General features: G+C 37.8%; 2 protein-coding genes across 4 annotated transcripts in view; one reads left to right on the top strand and one right to left on the bottom strand.

Moving 5' to 3' along the window:
* Positions 1–10,525, top strand: part of si:dkey-237i9.8 (platelet endothelial cell adhesion molecule) — a 39,492-nt gene extending 28,967 nt beyond the window's left edge. For 2 of the 3 annotated variants that reach the window (XM_034240382.1, XM_034240380.1), the window contains 4 exons: positions 5,392–5,481; positions 5,994–6,050; positions 7,645–7,667; positions 10,293–10,525. In XM_034240382.1, the coding sequence (XP_034096273.1) occupies positions 5,392–5,481; positions 5,994–6,050; positions 7,645–7,667; positions 10,293–10,391 (269 nt within the window). In that variant the 3' untranslated portion in view covers positions 10,392–10,525. The remainder of the gene's footprint in view (positions 1–5,391; positions 5,482–5,993; positions 6,051–7,644; positions 7,668–10,292) is intronic. The other variant, XM_034240381.1, reaches the window with a different exon arrangement.
* Positions 10,526–10,906: 381 nt separating this feature from the next.
* Positions 10,907–21,666, bottom strand: LOC117562542 (excitatory amino acid transporter 3-like). Its single transcript, XM_034240391.1, has 14 exons — positions 21,350–21,666; positions 20,931–21,070; positions 18,824–18,964; positions 16,455–16,541; positions 15,729–15,840; positions 15,088–15,130; positions 14,954–15,016; positions 14,663–14,844; positions 14,311–14,418; positions 13,818–13,940; positions 13,504–13,698; positions 12,577–12,711; positions 11,472–11,585; positions 10,907–11,312 (listed from the first exon to the last, which is right to left on the bottom strand). The coding sequence occupies exons 2-14, from the start codon at positions 21,046–21,048 to the stop codon at positions 11,198–11,200; spliced, it is 1,536 nt and encodes a 511-aa protein (XP_034096282.1). The 5' UTR covers positions 21,049–21,070; positions 21,350–21,666; the 3' UTR covers positions 10,907–11,197.
* Positions 21,667–22,192: the final 526 nt, after the last annotated feature.

Raw genomic sequence — 22,192 nt, 5'->3', positions numbered from 1 at the left:
CCTTTAAGATGATAAACATTTGAACAACATTGAAGTTTCAATCATTATAATACAATGATGTAAAATACAAATTGTGCTTAAAAGTGCCATTCTGCATAATGTGTACTTTTACTTATGGTACTTCAAGTATATTTTGATGCTAATTATTTTTACCTTATTTGAGTTACATTTTGAATGCAGTACTTTTACTTGTAAGAGTTTTTAGACTGTAGTATGTATACTTTTAGTAATTCTTTTCAGCCTGTCCTCCTCCAAAAATCTACCAAATAGGTCGATTGTTCAGCAGCTTATTACTAGGGATGGGTATCGTTTGAAATGTATTGATTCCGATTCCGCTTATCGATTCCGGTTCTTATCGATTCCGGTTCTTATCGATTCCCCGTTTCGATTCCAAAATTGTAAAAGAAAGAGGTCAAACGTTTAGATAACAAAAATATCTTTATTCTTTTAAGCTTTAACTGACATTTTTACAAATAAAAAAAATATACATGCAATACTAATGTATTGCACAATAGCTGTGCTTTATTTTAACTGAGCTATGCCTAAGCTATTAACAGGCATTACACTGTGCCTTGTCTTTTTCTTTTTTAGTGTAGTGGAGCCTCACTTCAGAGCGAACCCATCTTTGGTGTTATGAAGTGACTAATGCCCCGGCCACACGAGGACGAAAACGGCTAAACGCATAGGATTAACGCAAACGCAATCGCAAAAAAGCTTCCGTCCACACGCAATAGACATCCGGATAGTAGGCTTGTTTGAGACAAGCGAGACCTGCGCAGACCTGCGCAATTTCGATCAACGTCTTGCTCGTGCGTTGCATGATGGTTAGTCATTTTGTCCGACTTGCTCTGGAGGCTCGCCTACATGAGACGTTGAAATCTCGCGGGACAAAGACGCCCGCAGCCTTGAGAGCGAGGCGCGGCGAGGCGGCGCAGTTCCTCTCCACGGGCTGCGGAAGCGAAATGCTTGATGGGAAACGACTCGCTGGTATCTCGAGCTTAGCGCTCATTGGTGGTTTTTTCCACGTGCTGGTGATGAAACTCTCCAATTGGCTGGGCAAAAGTTTGTTGTTGTTTTGTGTCAGTTTTACGTCGCCACTTCCATTCACATTTTTCATCATTGTTCCACAATATTTATCATCATTAAATTAATATCCATATATTTTATACTTACATTGCTTACCGTTTTCATACTTTCTATATCTTAGCATATTCATACACACTGTTCATACTGCTCTCAGGCTGCTGTGTATATCTAGTGTATTCATACCCCTCACTGTTTATTCATCATTCAATTCATTCTATATTCTATTCTGTAGATTGTGTACATTACTTTTCACTTCACTGCTTGTTGCACCTGGTTAGAAGCTAAACTGCATTTCGATGTCTCAGTACCTGTAATATGTGCAATAACAATAAAGTTGAATCTAATCTTGAGCAGGAACAAATGTATTTACTTAGTAAATATCTGACATTAACGATTAAACACGTGTGCATTCTTTATAAATGCAAACCGAGTCAAGCCGACTCCGGAGGCGGCAGTATGCACCTTCAAGCTGTTTGCAATCCGCCAAAAAACCCAGAGAAGAAGAAGAAGAAGACGAAGCCGACTCCGAGCTGTCCGACTTCAGGCAAGCTTTTTGAGACCTCCCCCGGCTGCGATCGGCTATTCTCGTCTACTTTCGAGGCGAGCCGCAACGCGTCTCAAACAAGCCTAGTGTCTGCCCACACGAGACAGCTCCGTTTAGCTCCAACCGCTGGAGAAGCTGCAGTACATATGCAGGAGCCTGTACGTGGCGCTATAACTTCCTCCACAAAAGCAGCGAAGAAGCATGGTTGTCATGGTTGCCCTTCTGTTTATTCTCCGCGGTGGGGGCCGAGGGAACCGGGCAGAGTTTTTCGCCAGTCAACGTGTATTAAAGTTTAAATCTTCCGACAAAATTATAGAAGTGCCGGTCAAAGGTCTTCTTTGTTATTTATTGAGCTTTAAAACAAATGAATAACGAATCTATATATTATAATAATAAAATATAACGGAGCCTCTCTTTTTCCTCCCTCTCTTCGGACAGTGCCAGTGTCTGTTTCATGCAGCAGCTGATCCAGGAATGAGTGACCCGGCCGACAGTAAAAAATAAACATATTTATAACTAGTTTAGGTAGTTTGAGAGGTAATTAAAATAGCTAAGGGTGATTATCTGACTTGAAATGTGTGTTTTACTCCGTTCACCGCCGCATCACAGCGGGAGGAGCTGCAGGTGAGCAGAGCTGCGTGTCTTCGTCCTGTCCGATTAGACTTCACTCGCGTTTAGGTCCATATCGAGAGAAAGATAAATAATCTGAATTCAGTGTGCAGTTTACTTTGATGCGGGGGTGAGCAGCAGAGGTGGGGAGAGGCGGGGCTATTGCCTCATCATTATCAGAAAATGATCGTATAGGGCGTACACACGGAGCCGTTGGACCCCCCAGAGCGTTGCGTATGCCGTTCTATCCACCTTGGGACCCGTTATCGTTTACGCAGTCGTTTAGTGCCGTATTCGGTCGTCCTCGTGTGGCCTAACGGTCTACAGTATATGACACTAAACAGTAACGCAAACGACGGTTTTCGTCCTCTTGTGGCCGGGGCATAAGCTCGTGAACTGCCTACTAGAGGTCGGGGGGAGCCTCACTGCGGGGCAACTGTGGACCTCTGTCGCCTGTCAGCGCAATTTACATGATGCCGTTTAAAAAGATTAAGGGCGGTGCCGGCCGTCAATGGCCCGCTGACGACCGGCCGTTCTGTGATTCTCCAGAACACACAGATGGCCAGTCCGCTATGTATTCCACCGGGTCACCGCAGCGCCACGGCGCAGACGGACCCGGTGGAATACAGGGTCTACCGCGTTTAGGAACCGTTAAGTAGAACCGAAATTGTGTATTTTGTATGGGTACCTGGTACCCGGCATTTTCTTATCGGTTCTCATCTGGAACCGAGTTTCGGTTCCCAACCCTACTTATTACGACCTATAGTCACGTTTTAAAGTTTAGCACCTCTAGTGGTGTAAGAAACAACAATTTGCGGCAATTGCAAACGCTCCGGAGGGTCGTATATTCCAACCCAGTCTCACATCTAAACGTGTAATAACTACGTTGGTCCACAACTTGGGACGTAGTATTTCTACAAAAACGCCTCTGAAATTGTAAGATCCCTATGTTTTTTTTCACCATTCATTTCCAATGGCTGGCGTCTATGTCACGTGATCTTCAAATTTCTTTCCGCATAAAAAAAAAAACATGGCCGACCTTCGTTTTATTCTTGGTGGAAAATGCCTAATTTAAGGTTAGTTTGGCCATTAAAATGCGTTTTGATGTCATTTGATGGGAGAAATATGAGTTTTTATTTCAGATTATGTGTGCAGTGGATGTACATGATCTTTAGTTGCTAGTTATTACGAAGATTACTTCAGGAAATTGTGTCTATACAACGTTTTCATTGTTCACAGGTGGTTGCTAGGGACGCTGCTATCGATATTATTTCTGTTATGTTGTGTAACTGTTTAATGGTGTTATATTTATTGCTACCCCCTTCCCTGTCAATAGTGTTGGTCCACAGCGCAAACTTATTAGTTTAACAAAATCCGCATCTAAAATTGTGGCATAGATACGTTATTTTCCCCTGTGCAATTCTCCAACCCAGTAACACATCTCACATCACATCGTCATAAGCAATACCGGAAACAGACGTATGCAAGATCCTCAGCTCGGTGATTGGATGGTTTAGCCGCAATGCACGTTGGGAGATGGTGTTTATGCGATGTGAAATCCCCCAAAAAAAAATTTGAATAAAATGATACTTTATTCCAAGTGTGCTTGCTTTTCTCTTTGAAAGTCATCACATAACGGCATTGTAATACACGGTTTGGCTGCATTAAATATTACATATCTGCCGTAGTTCTCTATTTATAGAGCCCTGATGAGAAGACTTCTAGACAAACATGAGGAACTGAAAACGTGACGTGGATCATAAATATATCAGCAGTTAAACAACATCTTACATTTCTTTTCACACAATACGTCTCCTTGCAGTATCAACACTAATTCGGCTGACTTTTATATTTGATCCAATTGGTAGATAGGCTGTATTTACACCATAACGGTGCACAGCTGATATAAAGGGACACCTGGTGGTTAAAGCACGTTATTGAATTTTATTATTTTTATTATTAGATATTAATAGGATCCCTATAAAGTATATTCATTACTCGTTATTCTCTACTAATAGTTAATTAAAGACTGTATATAATGACTATTTTCCACATCCCTTTCAAGATTTCAAAAATGTTTTTGGGTCGCAGTGCATTACAAGACATCTATCAATATGTGTGTATACCTCCAGCAATGTTAACTATGTTGAAGCACTTATTTTAACTGATATTATACATATGTATTATACTCTTATAAGATGTATGTAGATAGTATAAGAAATGTGCAGAATATGATAGTTTAATGGTGGAGGTTACACACATATTGATAGATGTCTTGTAATGCACTGTTGAGGAACCTGCGACCCAAGTTTTTCATTCATTGCATAACCAATTCATGTTGTGTAATTAACAAGGATAATCTGATGTGTTTTAGTGGATGAGTACGGCAGATATCACTGTTAAATCATTTAACAGTGAGGGGAATACGGTTTTAATATGAAAACTTTGAGACCGGAAATACTGTTTTCACCCGGTGAGGGTTGACGCTAACTTTACATAGGGGGAAAGACATACACGTTCTCCTGGCGAGACCTCAAAATCATCTTCGTAATATCTATCAAACTATAGATCCTACACATCCACTGGACGTGGATTCTAAAAGTACAATATACACTTCTCGCTAGAAATCGAATCAAAAAGCATTTTAATGGCCAAACTATTCTACAATTTAGGATTTTCCAGAGAGGGTTATTTGTAAATATACGACCCTCCGGAGCGTTTGCAATTGCCGCAAATTGTTGTTTCTTACACGACCACTAGAGGTGCTAAACTTTAAAACGTGACTATAGGTCGTAATAAGCTGCTGAACAATCGACCTATTTGGTCGTATGAGTTGGAGGACTTATTGATTCTTTCACCTCTGGCCATTTATGATAAATGCTGAAATGCAGTTAAACAATTGCACAAGACATGAGTCATAACATCAGCTAGCTTGATTTTGCTAACATTAGCCATGTTATTCTTGACCTAGCTAACGAATGAAAGCTGACCGTTACACAACAGACTAATAACTCAACCTTTACTTGGTCAAACTTTTATTTTCAAGGTCAAGAATGAACTGTTATCCTTAAGGAAACCCTCATCAAAATAAAACGAGGTCATGCGGAGGGTTTGGCAGGTTTTACAGACTCTTGTGCATGTTTTTGGTGCAGCCAACGACGAGGAGAGCAGCATGGTGTCCAACGAGCCTGATGTTGAATACACTGAGGTGGTGCATCCCCGTCCACTGGATCCTGCCAGAGGTGATACACATTTTTTTTTAAATCCATTACCCAGCCTTCATCTCCCATCTTTCTGCTTCTCACCCTCCAAACTCTATTTTTGATAACATTTTGTCCTTCTATTTTTAACCAGTCTTCACAGTCTCTCCTATTTCATTACAAACCTCCCTGTAGAAAACATGTTGCTCTTCTTTGCCCACATTCCTTTACAGTTAAAACTCACACTTCCTGGGAGGGGCATAATTACCCATAATTAATACATATCCAAGTGTTTGTAACTGCAAAGATAACTGTTGGGACTTCCAGAAGCTATGCAGAAGTTATAAACAGGAAGGGTTGAGCTAATTGCCAGGCTGCTTTCTGATACCGGCCCCTTCTGCGTTAGGGCTGTGCTCAAAGTCCCCGGGCTGAAGATGGCAGTTACAGAATGGGCACATCCCGCCTACTTTTAGATATCTGCGTATGATAAATAAAAACAACAGTAACTACTCAACATTGTCTTTTGATGTTCAAGCATGTGTTGTTTTTTACAGTCCCACCAAAAAAAGGCACGGACACAGTGTACAGCGAGCTCCAAAACTCTCCACATGGTGAGTTGTTATGTTGTCTTCTTAGTTGTTATCTTCTTTTTTTTGGCATTGAACATCGGATTACCTATGATAGGACCTTTAAAAAGCTTTACAGCTGCACTGAGGGTATTTATAAGGTATTCAATGATTGTTTGTTAGGTGGAAGCGGATGCAAACCAGAATTATCCCTCAACTCTGGTTCTCCTTCAGCTCTGCTGAGCATTTCTTCTTCTTTCAGCTTCCTGTTTTGCTTTCCAGCTTGTGATATTACTGTTTTGGTTTAGTTCAGCCTGGTCTGCTAAAACTTATTTTTTCATAAACTGAAACTTGCCAATTTTGTTTTTGATGTTGACATGTCAAAAATATGTTTCTAATCATAAGTACATCCTTAAAGGGGGAGGCGGGTGGAAGGAGTCAAACTAACAGTACAATGTACAAGGTTAACTACACTGAACAAAAATATAAACTCAACACTTTTGTTTTTGCTCCCATTTTTCATGAGATGAACTCAAAGATCTAAAACATTTTCTATATACACAAAATAACCATTTCTCTCAAATATTGTTCACAAATCTGAAAAGATCTGTGATAGTGAGCACTTCTCCTTTGCCGAGATAATCCATCCCACCTCACAGGTGTGGCATATAAAGATGCTGATTAGACAGCGGCCTGTGTTCGTCGTCCCTAACATACGTCTGCCCATACCATAACCCCACCACCACCATGGGCCACTCGATTCACAACATTACCCTAACCCTAACCCTACACCTAACCCTAACCCTACCCCTCACACCAGATACTGACTGGTTTTCGGACCCCCCCAATAAAGCAAAACTGAACATTTCAGAGTGGCCTTTTATTGTGGCCAGCCTAAGGCACACCTGTGCAATAATCATGCTGTCTAATCAGCATCTTGATATGCCACACCTGTGAGGTGGGATGGATTATCTCGGCAAAGGAGAAGTGCTCACTATCACAGACTTTTTCAGATTTGTGAACAATATTAGAGAGAAATGGTTATTTTGTGTATATAGAAAATGTTTTAGATCTTTGAGTTCATCTCATGAAAAATGGGAGCAAAAACAAAAGTGTTGCGTTTATATTTTTGTTCAGTGTATGTGTTCAAAGCTGCAAAGACAAATCTGTAAGTGACTATGTTTCGTAATGCAATTGATAACATGTTATTGTGTAGGATCCATTGTTGTTTAGTCTTACTGGCAATATACCCACTCGACATTATTTGCCCAACAGCCAGATATAGGATGGACAGTTTACCCTGGCCAACTAGACTAGAGAACCGTGACCATATCCTCCTATTGCTGGCAGAAACAGCCACTGGCTGGATGTCTCTATTAAGCAGTCCATCTGAGGCCTAATATTTCCTGTTCAACAATAACAAAAGAAACCCAAGTGGTTGAGAGAGGCATATGTCAGAGTAAGAGAAGGGATTCTAAATGTTGATTCAGTTGTCAGGGACAGGACAGTCTGGCTGAAACAAAGAAGAGGAACAATGAGTCAGCAGGCTTAGCCACATCATCATATCTGCTCACTGACTAATGAATTACTCTGAGGTGAGCCACACAACCCATAATAACATGTGATGCTTTTCCTTCAGGTGCCACTGACCATCATGACTATGTAAGTAGAAAGCTGAACCATTAAATTATTTTTTATCATTTTAATTATGTGCTTTTTTTAATGAAAAATTGTTTCATAATATATGTTCATGCAGTTACCATACATCCACACTGCTAAACATAAGTTATGATGACATGCAAAAAGTCATAATGTGGTGTAATGTAACTAAATAGCCTACAATTTAACTCATGTACTCTACTTTAGTACACTTTTGAGGGACTTGTTCTTGAGAAGCAATATAGTATGTATAATATATTAGGCCTACTGTAGATTAAACTACCTAACTATATATGGAGTAATTCAAATAAACTCCACTGGCATTACATTTAAAAAAAAAAAAGTGAATAAAAAATCAATTCATCACTGAACTTAATTCAATCATATAATGTATACTGTTCTGCAATATGTATACTTTTATTTGTATATAGTCTTATATTTGTTATGCTAATGTTTGTGTTATTTTACTTAAATGGGCCCTATTCTTTTCATTTTCAGTTAAATATCAGTATCTTGTGCATCTGCTGTGACATGTCTCCGTGCTTTAATGTTCAAAAAGCTTTTTATTTTTCTCGTCCTGCCTGTGCTGCAGCACCTCTTTTCCCCCTCTGTCTGAAACCAGAGCCCAGTCTGCTCTGATTGGTTAGCTGGCTGGCTCTGTTGTGATTGGTCAACTGCTTAGAGATGTCCCAGCCCTTAGCCTATCACGTACAATGTGTTTGAGCACTAACCAATAAAAGCACGAGTGTAACAACGTGATGTCACTATGTCATAGAAGTAAACAAAGGTGTCCAATGGAGGCTTTGAGGCAGGGGGTGAGAGAGAAACTCCTTCTGGAAGGAACACAGGGCTTTGTAGACCATTTACATGCTAAAAAACAAAAAATAAGTCAAGATTGTATCTGTAGCTCAGCAGTGATTAACTGTTGACAATATAAATATAAACTGTAATGCATTAAAGTCTGAAGCTTGTGTTGTAAAATATAACTCATGTCTTTTCATACAATTATAATCTTATGAGAAAATAAGCAATTAAACACATTGAAGAAATCTTCACTAGCGCCTTCGCAGCAGCCCCCCCCTCTGGAACCCCTTCCCCAGCCACGTCCCATCTGCCAACACTCTCACATCATTCAAAAAAGCCCTCAAAACTCACCTTTTCCCTCTTGCCTTCAACTCCTAATCCACTAACCCACTATTCCACCTAGTTTAGCACTTGTTACTTTTCTTGTTATTTTTCTTTACTTGCTTGTAAAGCGCTTTGAGCACCAAGAAAAGTGCTATATAAATAACATGTATTATTATTATGTTATTATTATTAATATTACTAGTTCAACATTACCATTACATAGTTTACATAGTTAAAAATGTGATGTGTCCAATATGTAGTATTAAAAGGAAATGTTAAATATATTTTAAGAGCCTTCTGGCCTTACTTATTTTTCTGTTGATTTAAGTCACACATCAAAATGGTGACACATGTTTACATTGCATTATCTTGCACAATGACTGTTAAAAAAGGAGTTTGATACAATAGCATTACTCATGTAGTACATGACTGAAACAGTCCGTGTGTCCCTGTGGCCTCCAGCTCAGAGATTCCAAGCAGAGAGGGAAACGGCCGTCAAAGTTTCCAGACAAGAACAAAGGCATTTGGGCTGGGGCCCGGCTTACTTCCTTATCGCCCCATCAGATCAGCAGTCACATTACCTCCTAGCCCATCTCAGCCAGCACTGTCCCCCAGCATGCTTTAATCACCGCTGCACTAACTGTTTGTCCCTACATGGTGTTAGTAAGAGGCAGCTAAAGAGAGGAATGTGAAGTAATGATCTGAGGATGTGTTGTCATGGTCCAGAAACAGTAGATTACTTGATCAGTGTATCTTCTTGTTGGCAGATTATGTGGTTTTTGGCTGTCAGTAGTTTTAATGGTTTGTCTGATCCTCAGACGAAGGTATTTTTTGTAATGAGTCTCCAGTATAGTAAATGAATCAGACATGCCAGTGTTTAATGGCGCTGCTTTGTGTGTGTGGGTTAGTGATTAGTGATCTGTTCCATTCCCACTCCCAGCTTCTTTAAACACTTAGTTTTTTAACTACCCAGTACCCAGTGCATTCTCAGTTTCCAACCTGGTCATTTATGGGCTGGTTTTGGCTGTCAATAGTCTTATTCTGGTTCGTCTGCTCCTCAGGAAGTTTGTGTTATGGGAGAAAACCGAGTGTCTTCCTCGAGTATTTTGAGGTTTTGCTCGAGTAAAAATTAGGATTAGCAGCTAAACAGTTAGAAGATGGATGAAAACAGTTTAAAATCAGATCTTAACTTATTCAGGAGAATTTGTGTTCCACACATCTGTGCTCCTATTGGCTAGCACTCCAACACATTGTAAGTGATAGGCTAAAGGGCGGGACATCTCTGAAAAGAGGTGCTGCAGTATGAGAAAAATTAAGAGCTTTTTGAACATTAAAGCATGGAGACATGTCACATGTCACTACATACTAATATCAACCTGAACATGATAAATCATCTTTAACTGAGATTAGATTTCAGACTAAGGTAGATTTTGTAATAAGACCCCAACATAGTAAATGAATCAGATGTGACGGTGTTAAAGGCGGTGCTCTGTGTGTCAGCAGGGGTCAGTAGAGTACGCTGAGCTCAACAGTGAACAACCTGGGATCAATCACTTCCCTCCAGAGATCAACCACCACCAGGAGCTGCCCGTGGATTAGTGATCTGTCCCATTCCCCCCCCAGCTTCTTTACACACTTTGTTTTGAACTTTTCTAAATGTCCAACCTGTTGAATAATTCAACACTACCTAAGCTGTAAATATTATTTTGTAGCAATAAAGGCATTTCCTTGTTTGTTGGTGTGTTTTTATTGGTGTTTAGCAGACCATTACAGCACAGCTGCAAAGAAATGATGGAAACACTTTATGATGCTAATGTGTAAAAATGCAATTTAAACATGTTTTTATTTTTAAATGCTATAATCTTCTTTTAGCATTGTATAATTATAGATGTAAGCACTTTTTAACATTCATATTCATTTATGACTAGAACCACAACACATTTTAGAGCAATATTCAATATGACTCATGAATAAGCCACATAAGATTTTACTTAAATTATATATAAAGACAGTATTTATGTTTGTGAATGCTATCAAAATATAATTTTTTAATGTCAATGAATATGGTGATTATGTTTTTTAGGTATTCAAATACATGACTGCAGCTTCTTTAATTTTTATTCACCAATAAATACTGAAATAAATCCAGTTCAATTCAAATACATCGATACAATTCAATACATTAATCTGTTACATTAATTAAATTCAATATATTTAGTGCAATAACTACAGTAAACCTCTTGCTTGATACAGTTTTAAAAACCTTCTACTCAATAAACTAACAACTGTGCCATATACATAACTACTACACTAAGACAAAATGAAATAAATGTGTACTAAATAATCCTGACAACAACTTAATGGGATTTTTCTGAACTTTCTCAAGTGTAGTTGTCATCTTAGCTCTACTGATATTCCAGAGCGTTGAACATGTCTTCCTCGTCCTGGGAGTGCTCCTCTGGGTTGAACTCAGCCTGGACATGATACAGGCTGAGTTCCTCATCATCAATGACCTGCACCCTAGCCATGCAAAGCACAAATAGGTCAGCAGAAAAAAAGATATACTTTGGTTTTTAACCTGCTGCTCCTCTCTGCCACTAGACTAAAGGAAGTATTTACTTCACGTTTTCTGCAAATGTAAAGGCAAAACCCAACAAATAAGACGAGATAGATTTGTACCTTGGCGTTGGCGGTCCTTGCTCCATTTCTCCCAGTTGTCCTTTTGACACCTGGTGAACGATTGCCACGCCAATACAGTTTCCCAAGACGTTGACAACACTGTTGCAGCGGTCTCTGAAAGACACCAATAGACCATGAAAGTTGAGCAGATGTTCTGATTTATTTTTGTTTCTTTGATCCATTTGCACTTTAGCTGGCCGACCAAAAGGACAAAAGAATGTTAGCTGGTTAGCGAACCATTCCGCATAAAGCATAAAAGAGGTAATACATATCTTAACTGACCATTGACTGTTTAAAAGCGGTCAGGACACATTTTCTCAGACAACAAAACAAAAACACTATTAGTGTATTGAGCTTCCCACACTCAATACATTAGAAATGTATGCCTTACTTGTTGTCTGTCTAATATTGCTTTTGAATTTGAAAATGTTGAATTTAATTTCAAAATATTTACACAATATAGCTTAAATACAAAAAAATGTATGCTAATAATAACAAAATACCATCCTCTACAGGAACCTAGCATTCCCACTCACAACTGTGAAACACATGCATAAACATTTCAAGAAAACCAGTGGTATAATGTGTTGAAGTACATTTAATCAAGTATGTACTTGATTTTGGGGTATTTGTACTTTACTTGATTATTCTTATTTTATAAGCCAATATTGTACTTTTATTCTGCTGCATTTATCTAATAAAATATATTACTAGTTACTTTACAGATTCTGATTATTCGCTAATAAGAACTATAAATAAAGTAAGATATATAATTATATAGATATTATATATTATCTTAAGGTTAAGATATTCAGTAGTAGTATATAAAGTAATTAAAATAAGCTCCACGTTTACTAGCTGTGACAAACAAGTGAATGCATCAATAATCACAATCCAATATTTAAGCGATGTAGCTCTGAATTGAGCTACATCGCCCAATAAGTACTTTTACTTTTTGTTATTCAAGTATATTTTAATGCCCATACTTTTGTACTTCTTCTTAAGTAAGATATTAATTGCATGACTTGTACTTGTAACTGGTGCACCAGTCAAGAAACAGAAAAGGCAGCTCCAGTCATTTCTACATGACTTGTATTAAACTTACAGGAGCCATTCTACAACCACCAGAATGGTGGCTTCCTTGGCAGGTAAACCAACGGCCATCAGAACAAACATAGTGGTCATTCCTCCAGTAGCCGGGATCCCTGAGGATCCTATGCTGCACACTCCTGATGTCAACCTGCAGATCAAACACAGACACATACAACTTTACCAAGTCTATTGCTTTTAAATGTCTCATCTTGTACACTTTTAACCAATATTATAAAAAAGCTCAGTTGGATACTGCATTCTGATTGGTACATTTTGACATTCAGCAGTCTACTCTTTTTTGATAGCAGACCGTTGCTCTGATCAAGGGACCATGTGCGGTGATATCAATCCGCAGAAAGAAGTCAATTTAACGTACACATACATCTTCCTTCTTTCGAAAACACCATTCATTTCATATTTGTGGAAAGCACGACCCTTGGATTGGATTTGTGACGGCTGGATATGCAGTATAATGGACTATATTTATTTTGCGGAAACAATACAATCATTTTTTAATTGATGACATGTTGAAAGCAATATTTTGGATCAAAGTATGGATTTATTTAGTAAGAAGCCATGTAATACAGGGAGGCGTGTGACGCAGTGGGTTGTGCGTTGGTGTTGGGATCAGGGGGTCACAGGTTCAAACCCCACTGCAGTCAGCATGTCGTTGTGTCCCTGAGACACTTCACCCCAAATTGCTCCTGTGGGGATTGTCCACAGTGTTGAGTATGTAAGTCGCTTTGGATAAAAGCGTAACAAGTGACGTGTAATAAGCAGGATAACATTCAGCAAACAGGTAATTATAGCTAAATAAGCCCCTTTAGGGTTTATTCAAAACACCCTGTCAAGGCTCCTTTTTACTACAATGTCCTGCACACTAAATATTATCACTTCTTAACTTGCTATGGTGATGATGGTATGATTTTGAGTGGCTTACGTAATAGCGATTAACTGGCCGATTTTCAGGTGGATGTGGTTGATTTGGGTTATGAAGATGGCTGCGGCCACTTCATAAAGGGCAGTTCCATCCATGTTGATGTTGGTCCCGATGGGCAGCATGTACTGAGTGACACTTTTGTCGACCATGAGTCGGCTCTCACAACATTGAGTAGTGAGTGGTAGTGTTTTCACGCTGAGAAACACACAATGCATGCTTAGTTAGTGAAAATATTAGAAATGTACATCTCAAAGATATGCTTGCAGATCTAATGATGAATGTTGAAATATCAGCTCTGTGTTACATCATCTCACCTTGACGAGCTGAACAGTGCCTTCTTTAAAGCGGGAAAAATCTCCTTGATAACGTCATAGGGGTTAAGTCTCGTACACAGGAAATAGGTCAGAGGCAAAACTATTGTTGAGTGAATTATGAGCCTGAAACACACAATGAATGCACAATTAATATGGAATCATCTGATACAATTGCTGACACAGTTTGTCTACACAATGCAGCTGCCGGGCAAGAGTATTCAAACGACAAGACTGTAACAGCAATCCCACGGTCTCAGGAAGTGAGTCGAGCATGGCTGCCTTCTGCTGCTCATTACATTTTTTGGGAGGCGTAATGTGTGTTTTGGTCTGGTATAACCAGTAGCTTTTGGTGGATACAATTAACAAATGTGTTGCTTTAGCTTACTGTAGCTTGATGACTCGTTAAGGCTACAAGTGAGGTTAGATCAAATACCTGATTGATATATTATTTAACGCAAGGCTACTACTTTTTACCAAAAAAGGTGGAACATACCCAATAATAACCAGTGCCATGAACTTTCCAATTTCGAAGATAGTTTCCACGACATTAAACTCAATAACATGGCTTATGGTCAAGAACAGCACTCCAACTGGCAAGAAGCTGAAAGATAACAATGACATGAAAAATATGTAGATATTAGTTCAAAAGAAATCAGCTATGTTTTTGTCATTGGAGAAAATGATAAATCAACATAATAATGGATTCATATCGTTGGACGCCAAAACCTGAAAAATTGTCAAAAAGCAAAAGTAGCAGAGGTAAAAGTTCACTAAAACTGTGAGCAGAAAAGGAAGTGGAATTTAACTGTATTTCTCGTTTCATAAGGTTTGTTGTACGAGCTTACCTCAGTATCATGTCGACAATTATTTTTGTGGCCTCGTTGAGGGCATGAAAGACCTCTACAAGGACTTTCGCATCTTTTCCAATCCTGTTGAAGATTATGCGGAATATTAAAGCCCACACAATCAGGCCCAAAATGTTGGTTCCATCGACATATTTGACCACCAGTCGCATTTCTGTCACATTCTGTAACAAGAGAAAAATGTCATAGCAAAATGATCATGAATCAAACATCAACGTCTTTCATGTAAACTTCAAAAAACAATCTTCAACAGTGACCAGGAATTTGTTTTACCGTATCCAGGCTAGAATTGAACTCATCCGATTCAACTGCATATTCCAACCTATCAGTCTCGTACTACAAAAGATAAATAAAGTTTTAGCAACATTAATAATACAAATGAGCAGTTTGTCCTAATTGAAGCATACCTGTCTGAAGCAAGCCTGAATCAGGCATTTAGGCGCCATGTTCCTGTGAACACAAAATAAGTCACACCATCAGTATGTTTGGAAATGGTGAAACAACCAAGGAATTGTGTCTTAATCAAGACATTATGCAACACTTCTGTATTAAATGACTTAGTTGAATACTCAAATCTGATTTGGGCATCCAGCAGTCTGCTCTTTTTGATAGCAGACAAGTAAAGGGACAAGTGGAGTCATATCAATCCGCAGAAAGGAAAACAGTCCATTTAAAGGCAGGTGTCTCCTCCATTGGAAAACCCTATGGAATACTTTTTATATATACATTTTTAAATGAGCAGAGAGCATGGAACTTTGGAATTATGGCGGCAAAGCTATCCCAAGAAAAGAAATGAAAAAGAGAACAATTAGAAGAAAGGAAAAACAAGGTTTCAGGGTGATTCAAACCCCCTCCATTGCCCTGTCAGTTGTTTTTGTTGCTAAAACGGCCAGTTCGCTGCACATGATCTGCACTGAAGAACACCTGAAATACATCATTATTTCTGCTAAAGGAGACGATGAATGGATTTGAGTTCTCTAAATGTTTTAGCTGTTTCAAAAGCCTTGCTGAACTGAATATGCAGGGAAAGCAGAAATGTTCTTCTCACCTTATGATGTCCATCAAGGAGTCAACATTGAAGAAGGGCTCAACGTCTTCTGGGTCTTCTCCTTCAACAGCAGGAGCAGTCCCTGGTTCGAACATCATCACCAGAAATATCCCTGCAACACAGAATCCATGGTGGAGCATGAGAATCCAAAACACCCCGTTCATGTGAGAACACAATAATATATGCAGGTTTGAACATCATACTGTGAATGATTCATGTTTTTTAAAGGGGCCTTACTATGCTAATTTTCACATTCCTATTTGTTGCCTGTACTCTAACAGTCTCCATGCTTTAATGTGCTGCAGCACCTCTTTTCACCCTCTGTCTGAAACCAGAGCCCAGTCTGCTCTGATTGGATAGCTGGCCGGCTCTCTTGTGATTGGTCAACCACTCAGAGATGTCCCGCCCCTTAGCCTATCACGTACAATGTGTTGGAGCTCTAGCCAATAGAAGCTTCAGGCTACACTACCTTTGTATTTTGATACTCAGATTAGGCTTCTGATTACAATTTTACAGGTAACTAGTAATTGTAACAAATTACATTTTTAAGTAACCTTCCCAAACCTGGAAATAAGTCAATATGTAACCTTGTTGATATAGCTGTATTACAACGGTCAGAGTGAGTTCTAAATTGCATATTTACACGCTCAAGTGAAAAGCAAAGGAAAACTTCAAATGCCATGTGCAGCAAATGTGAATAAAAAGAAGCCAAAGTCTTGCTCTTACCAATGGTCAAAGACATGAGAGTGGTTGAGAGAAAGTATGCTGCTGCACGTCCAGCGATTACTCTGTGAGCTTCAAAACCAGAAGCACCTGGAAGAAACAACAACATGAGCTACAGGACGCTAAAGTCATGAAAAACTCCAGTTCAGGAGTGATATTTAAAACCTCTGTGAGGAAGATAGAGACACATAAAGTATGACATCTCTAAATAGAAACCATTGGTGTTAGACATGTCAAACATTGTATTATTCACATAATCACGGCTTGTTTTAAATGCAAAACCTCGAAAGTCCATTTCAGGAATGTTCAAACTTTATGAACATTCTAATCCCTCTATAATCTGATACAAAAGCAATAACCTCCAACTATGATACACAACTAATCAGTGCTATAATTCTTCTTCTGGGCAACAACTTATATATGTATATTTTATTTTAAATATTATGTGCATGACGTGTTTTATTTTCATTTTTATTTTGTCTCTATCTATACTTTTGCTGTAACAATTATAAATGTCCCCTCTGTGGGACAAATAAAGGAACTCTGATTCTGAGAATTCAAAACTGCAATGGCTAAAAGTTCATCTCGGGTAGAAACTTTATTATTAATTACAGTAAAAAAATAAAAAATACAAAACCTGACAGTATTCAGTTCTTTGAAATGAATCTGCAACTAAAGATTATTTTGAAAATGGATTCATCTGAATATTTTCTCAATTGATGAATCTATAAAATGTCATAGAAAAGTGAAATATTTATCAAAGTCAAAGGTGATGTCTTTAAAAGTTTAGTTTTGTCCGTGTAAATCCCACACTTATTCACTTTATTATGATATGAAGCGAGAAAAGCAGGAAACCTCTGTATTAAAGAGTCTAAAAACTGGCCTATTTTCCATAAAAATGACAGTTCTTCTTTGGAAATGATAATAATAATATAATATGTGTTATAAAAATACCACAGCGTAAACAGATGACAGGATTTAACTGTACACTTGTTTAAGGAAATTCATGAAATAGGTGAAGTTCTGGGTCAGATCATTTAAAGAGGATAACGGGTGTACGAATGAGGGGTTAGAATATTTATTGGGAAAGCTTGAGGGCTCACCCCACAACCCAACTGAATCCCTGTAATGGAGTAAAGCCTCATTCACCTCTCATTCTAACATATGGGATACATGGATATTTACTTCTTTAATGGAAGGTCAAATATGGACATGATAACACGTTTTTTACCAGAATAGAACAGAACCTCATTCTTCGTGAAACAATCTGAACAATCCACAGAGTAACACAGTAGACCATTTTATTCTGAACTACTTTCTAACACAGAAATCGTTTTGGAGGCGATCGTGTGTCATAAAGGTGGCTCAGTGCAAATGAATGGCAAGAAGGAGAAAAAGGGCACTGTATGTTACTACTGTATGTTGTAGCTTTCAAAACACGAATAAGCCTTTGCAAAAGATTAAAGAAGCAGGATGTATTTTTATCAACATTAAACAACAATTCTGACAATTTAAGGGGAGGTTATAATAATGTTTTACTCAGACAAGTAAAAAGTAGAATTCCAGAGCAATAAAAATGCACCATTGATCAATCCATTAAACGTTGGTCTGATCTAACCAGTAGCTTAAGTTGGCTGATTTTAGCAAACTTTAGGTTAACATTAATAAGTAGGTTTATCGGCAACATTAATCTACTTGTGTTAGTTTTAGCATTTACCATGCTGCTGTAATTGTGACTTGTGGCACTGGCTACTCTTCATCACGAGTTACGCTCTCCTTAATTAAGGGTATTGAGGTTATAGGAGCAGTATGTTCCTTTGAACCCTTAAATGTGTTTTGTATCATGTGGGATACAGTCATTTGAGAGGTTGCGTCCATGTGTAAAATGGGTGTGATAACAGTGTAATTATTACAGTCTTATATGGGTGTAATATTGGTGTTACATGGCTGTAGTATCTGTTTAATAAAACAGCGGTGTAATAACAGTATAACATGGGTATAATCTGGATGTAATACAGATGTAATAATGGTCTAACATGGGTGTAAAAGGGGTGTATAAATGTGTTTAATTTCAATTAAATTAATCATGGGTGTAATAATATTATAATAGGGTTGTAATAACAGTGTAATTATGGTGAGAAATGGGTGTAATTTTGCTGCTACATGGTGTGTGGTCGAATAACAGTGTAATGTGGGTGTAATATTGGTTTAACGTGGTATAATAAGGGTGTAGGGGTGTATTATTGTGTAATATGGGTGTAGTCTTAAAAATAGCAATCAATTACTTTTCCAACATTTTTAAATTGTGAATGCACACCATTTTTCACCTTATTTTATGAGCTAACAGTGTGAGAAATACTGCTGTGGCTTACCTGTTATCATATTGGTCAGAAGGAGAGGCACGGTCATCAGCTGAACCATCTGCATGAGGATTTCTCCCGGGAAGCCGATGTACTGCTTGTCGTGTTCCGAGATTTGGATGTAGAACTTGAGAATCAAGCCCGCAATTATACCTGTGAGACCATTTTCGGAGACATTTTTTAGAAATGTTGCAAAGAAAAGGCAATTTAGTAATACAATAATACATCTTTTCACCACTTCAGCCATCCATAATCATTTGGGGGAAATTTGTAAAGCACTTTCAATTCTTCAACAAAGCTCCATTACCATTAAAACCTTATGTTAAAGTCAGGTTAAATGTAGCTCTTGAATAATTATATGTAATTAAAAAAGGTCACATGATTATAGAATTCCTATTTCTTGATCTTTGTTTCCATGTTTATATTGACTGTATTGAATTTGTATGTTTTGGCTCATTTTATGGCTGGAACACATTTAGACTGGGTCACTTTTTATACATTTCTTAAAATCAAGTGCTGTGCATTGACGTCTAGGTCTGCAACAACTAACTTTTTTTATTGTCAATTACTATCTTGAAGAATTAGTTGTATTGTCCATAAAATCCTGAAAATGCCCAAGATTATCTCCCCAACTGAAGATGTTGGATTTATTGTCATAGGGTGGTTAAGACACACGGTACATATTCACATTGAGGAAGCTGGAATCATAGAAGTTCAATTTGTTCTCTTAAAAAAAATACTAAAATTGACAATCGATTATTTTAATAATCAACAACTAACGAATATATCTATTCAACTTTGCAGTTCTAATGCTGTTGGACTGTCCGCTGGATTTATCCATCTGACACATTGTCAATCACTTGAACAAGAAATGTTGCTGTATGCAAGAAAAAACATTAAAAGTGGAACGGCAACAATAGAACTTGGCAACATTTTCATAAAATTACATTCTGTAAAATGTGTAAAACCACTCAAATATATATATAATCATTCTAACCTGTTCATCTCAGTTATGTCAATGACCATTTCAAAATGGATGTATGTTCTTCATTCATAACTGCTAATAATGACTTCTGATGTATCTTCATAAACTGTACTAATGTCATACTATCAGGCAGAATGCCATGACCTTAAAAGTTAAATATTAAAGTGTCTCTTGTTAAACTAAATGGGCGGTAGACATTTGACATGGGGTTATTATTACCATGGCAACTCTTTTAACAGCTCTGTAATGATTTAAATTGTCTACTGGAATTAGATTTAACCTGGGGAGACCATTTGCTACTCTACTACATTTGGAAGCAAATGTTTTACTTTTTACTCCACTATAGTTATTTTACAGATTCATTTAGTTACAGGATGGTGTGGTTGCCTTGGTAACAGGTTATTGTTATGACTTGATTATGCAATGGAATCCTTGGGAAAAGAACAATTTCCTCAGTGTTTTATACAGTTTGATTTATCTTACTGATGTTGTCATTCAAATATGCTTTTAATATCTTTTACATTTGTTATTTTATTTCAATTAAGGTTTGTTTCTAATTTCAATAAAAAGCCACTTCTAAAGCTTTAAATGTGTAACACACTGTAAGAACTGGAAATCTTGCCAAGTAAAACTGTTCTAATATCTAGTCATAATATGTCTGTACACTTGCTATAAGACTTAAGAAGATGAAACCATTTTTTTAAGCTGCTGTGGTATTTGTAAAAGATGGATCATCTTGTTTCAAGAAATGAATCTTACTTGATTTTAATAAACACAGTTTTATTGGAAACACACCAACTAACACAAGAACATCGAAAACGTTTCCAATCATTTCCTGATCCTGGTAAAAATATAGTTCTAAATAATTGTTCAACAAATCTTCCCAAGCAAATGTGCACTTGCCCTATTGGCAGGTTAAAGAGTGGAAGTGAAAACACCTTATTTTTATTATAATTTAACTTGATTTATGGGCAGCATTTTTCCAGTGCATAGTCTCTGCCCCTGAACGGCACATGCCGTGTCTACATAGACGTTAACCGTTATATAGCATTACTAGCTAACCAAGCTAACGCTACTTCGATTTCCAAACAAAATAAAGTTGGTAAGATAGCTATGTAGTTTCTTATCACCTACCCAGGGCCACAGCCGAGAGAACTGCAGCCAGATAGCTGTTTTCAAGCAAGGCATCCCAGCATTTCTTCACTAGGCCCCGGCCGTTTCCGAACTCTTGTTCAGGAACGTTCGTCTCCATCTTCCTACAGTCTGGTTGTTAGCTAAAAGTAAATAAACAGATATTAGCGTAAGCACAATTCTGAAATTATATTTAGATAATTTAATAATAAACATTCATATTACATTTATAAGACAACCTAACATATTAACTAAAGCTTACTCACCAACAAGTTAAAAAGAGCTCAGCCTGGCTGTTGGCTGAAACTAAACAAACTGACATTCCAAAAATACTTAACTGATGCCAAACATTCAGAGAAAACCGTTCAAACGTTTTTTTTACTGAAATAAAATGTATACATTTGACAGAATAGGTTACTCACCAGAACAGATAAAGTGATGTCCGTAGCACCAGCTGGTCTCTGTTGAACTTGCTTTAGTGTTTTTATTCAAACTTCATTTCTAATAGACCTAAAGTGATCTATGAAACTCAACAGATCAGGCTCCATGGCAACCCTGAGTCCCTGACACATTACACGTGATGTTATGTAAAACATTCTCATTCTGTTCAATTGTATTTTCTATGAATAATATCTGTCTGCAAAGTAGTTAATATTGTAATGTTCCTTGTATGCACCGTTAGGGGGCGCCATTGCACCAATACTATCAAGCCAGTCATCCTTCCTCCCCTCACAGGTGTTTTCTGTGCTTGTTGGTTAATATCATGTTCGTCATTCAGATTGTAACTTTATTATGTGAACATGACATTGATTTGTAAAATATCCATAAAGAAAAAGTAAATCTGTTTACTGTTCTGTTTCATAGGTGTGGAGAGATGTATCCATAGATCTCTTCATTTTGCTCTCAAAGTGCATCAGATTGATGCTTTTAATTTGAATATTTAAAAAAAAATCTATTTATTTCAGAAACACTTTTTGGTATATTCCATGGAATGCTCTTAACCTCCTGATAGCAATGAATATATGAAATGCTTTGACAATAAATACATAAAAAAATGTAATCTGTGGAAGCCGTAGCACTGTAAAAAGCACGACCAATCAAATAACTTGATGCACAAATTGATGCATTTAATTTCAATTTAAAAAAAAAAAAAATCTTCCCGGGGGAGCATGCCCCCGGACCCCCCCTAGAGGATGTTAGGTCCACCCCCCACTTGAAAAAAAATAGCACTACCCATGCTTACACCTATATGCCGTGAGCTGATT

The sequence above is a fragment of the Gymnodraco acuticeps genome, unplaced genomic scaffold (genome assembly GCF_902827175.1).
Source record: "Gymnodraco acuticeps unplaced genomic scaffold, fGymAcu1.1, whole genome shotgun sequence".
Lineage (NCBI taxonomy): Eukaryota > Metazoa > Chordata > Actinopteri > Perciformes > Bathydraconidae > Gymnodraco > Gymnodraco acuticeps.
The sequence above is the reverse complement of the archived record's forward strand: the minus strand, read 5'-3'. Positions and strand labels throughout refer to the sequence as shown.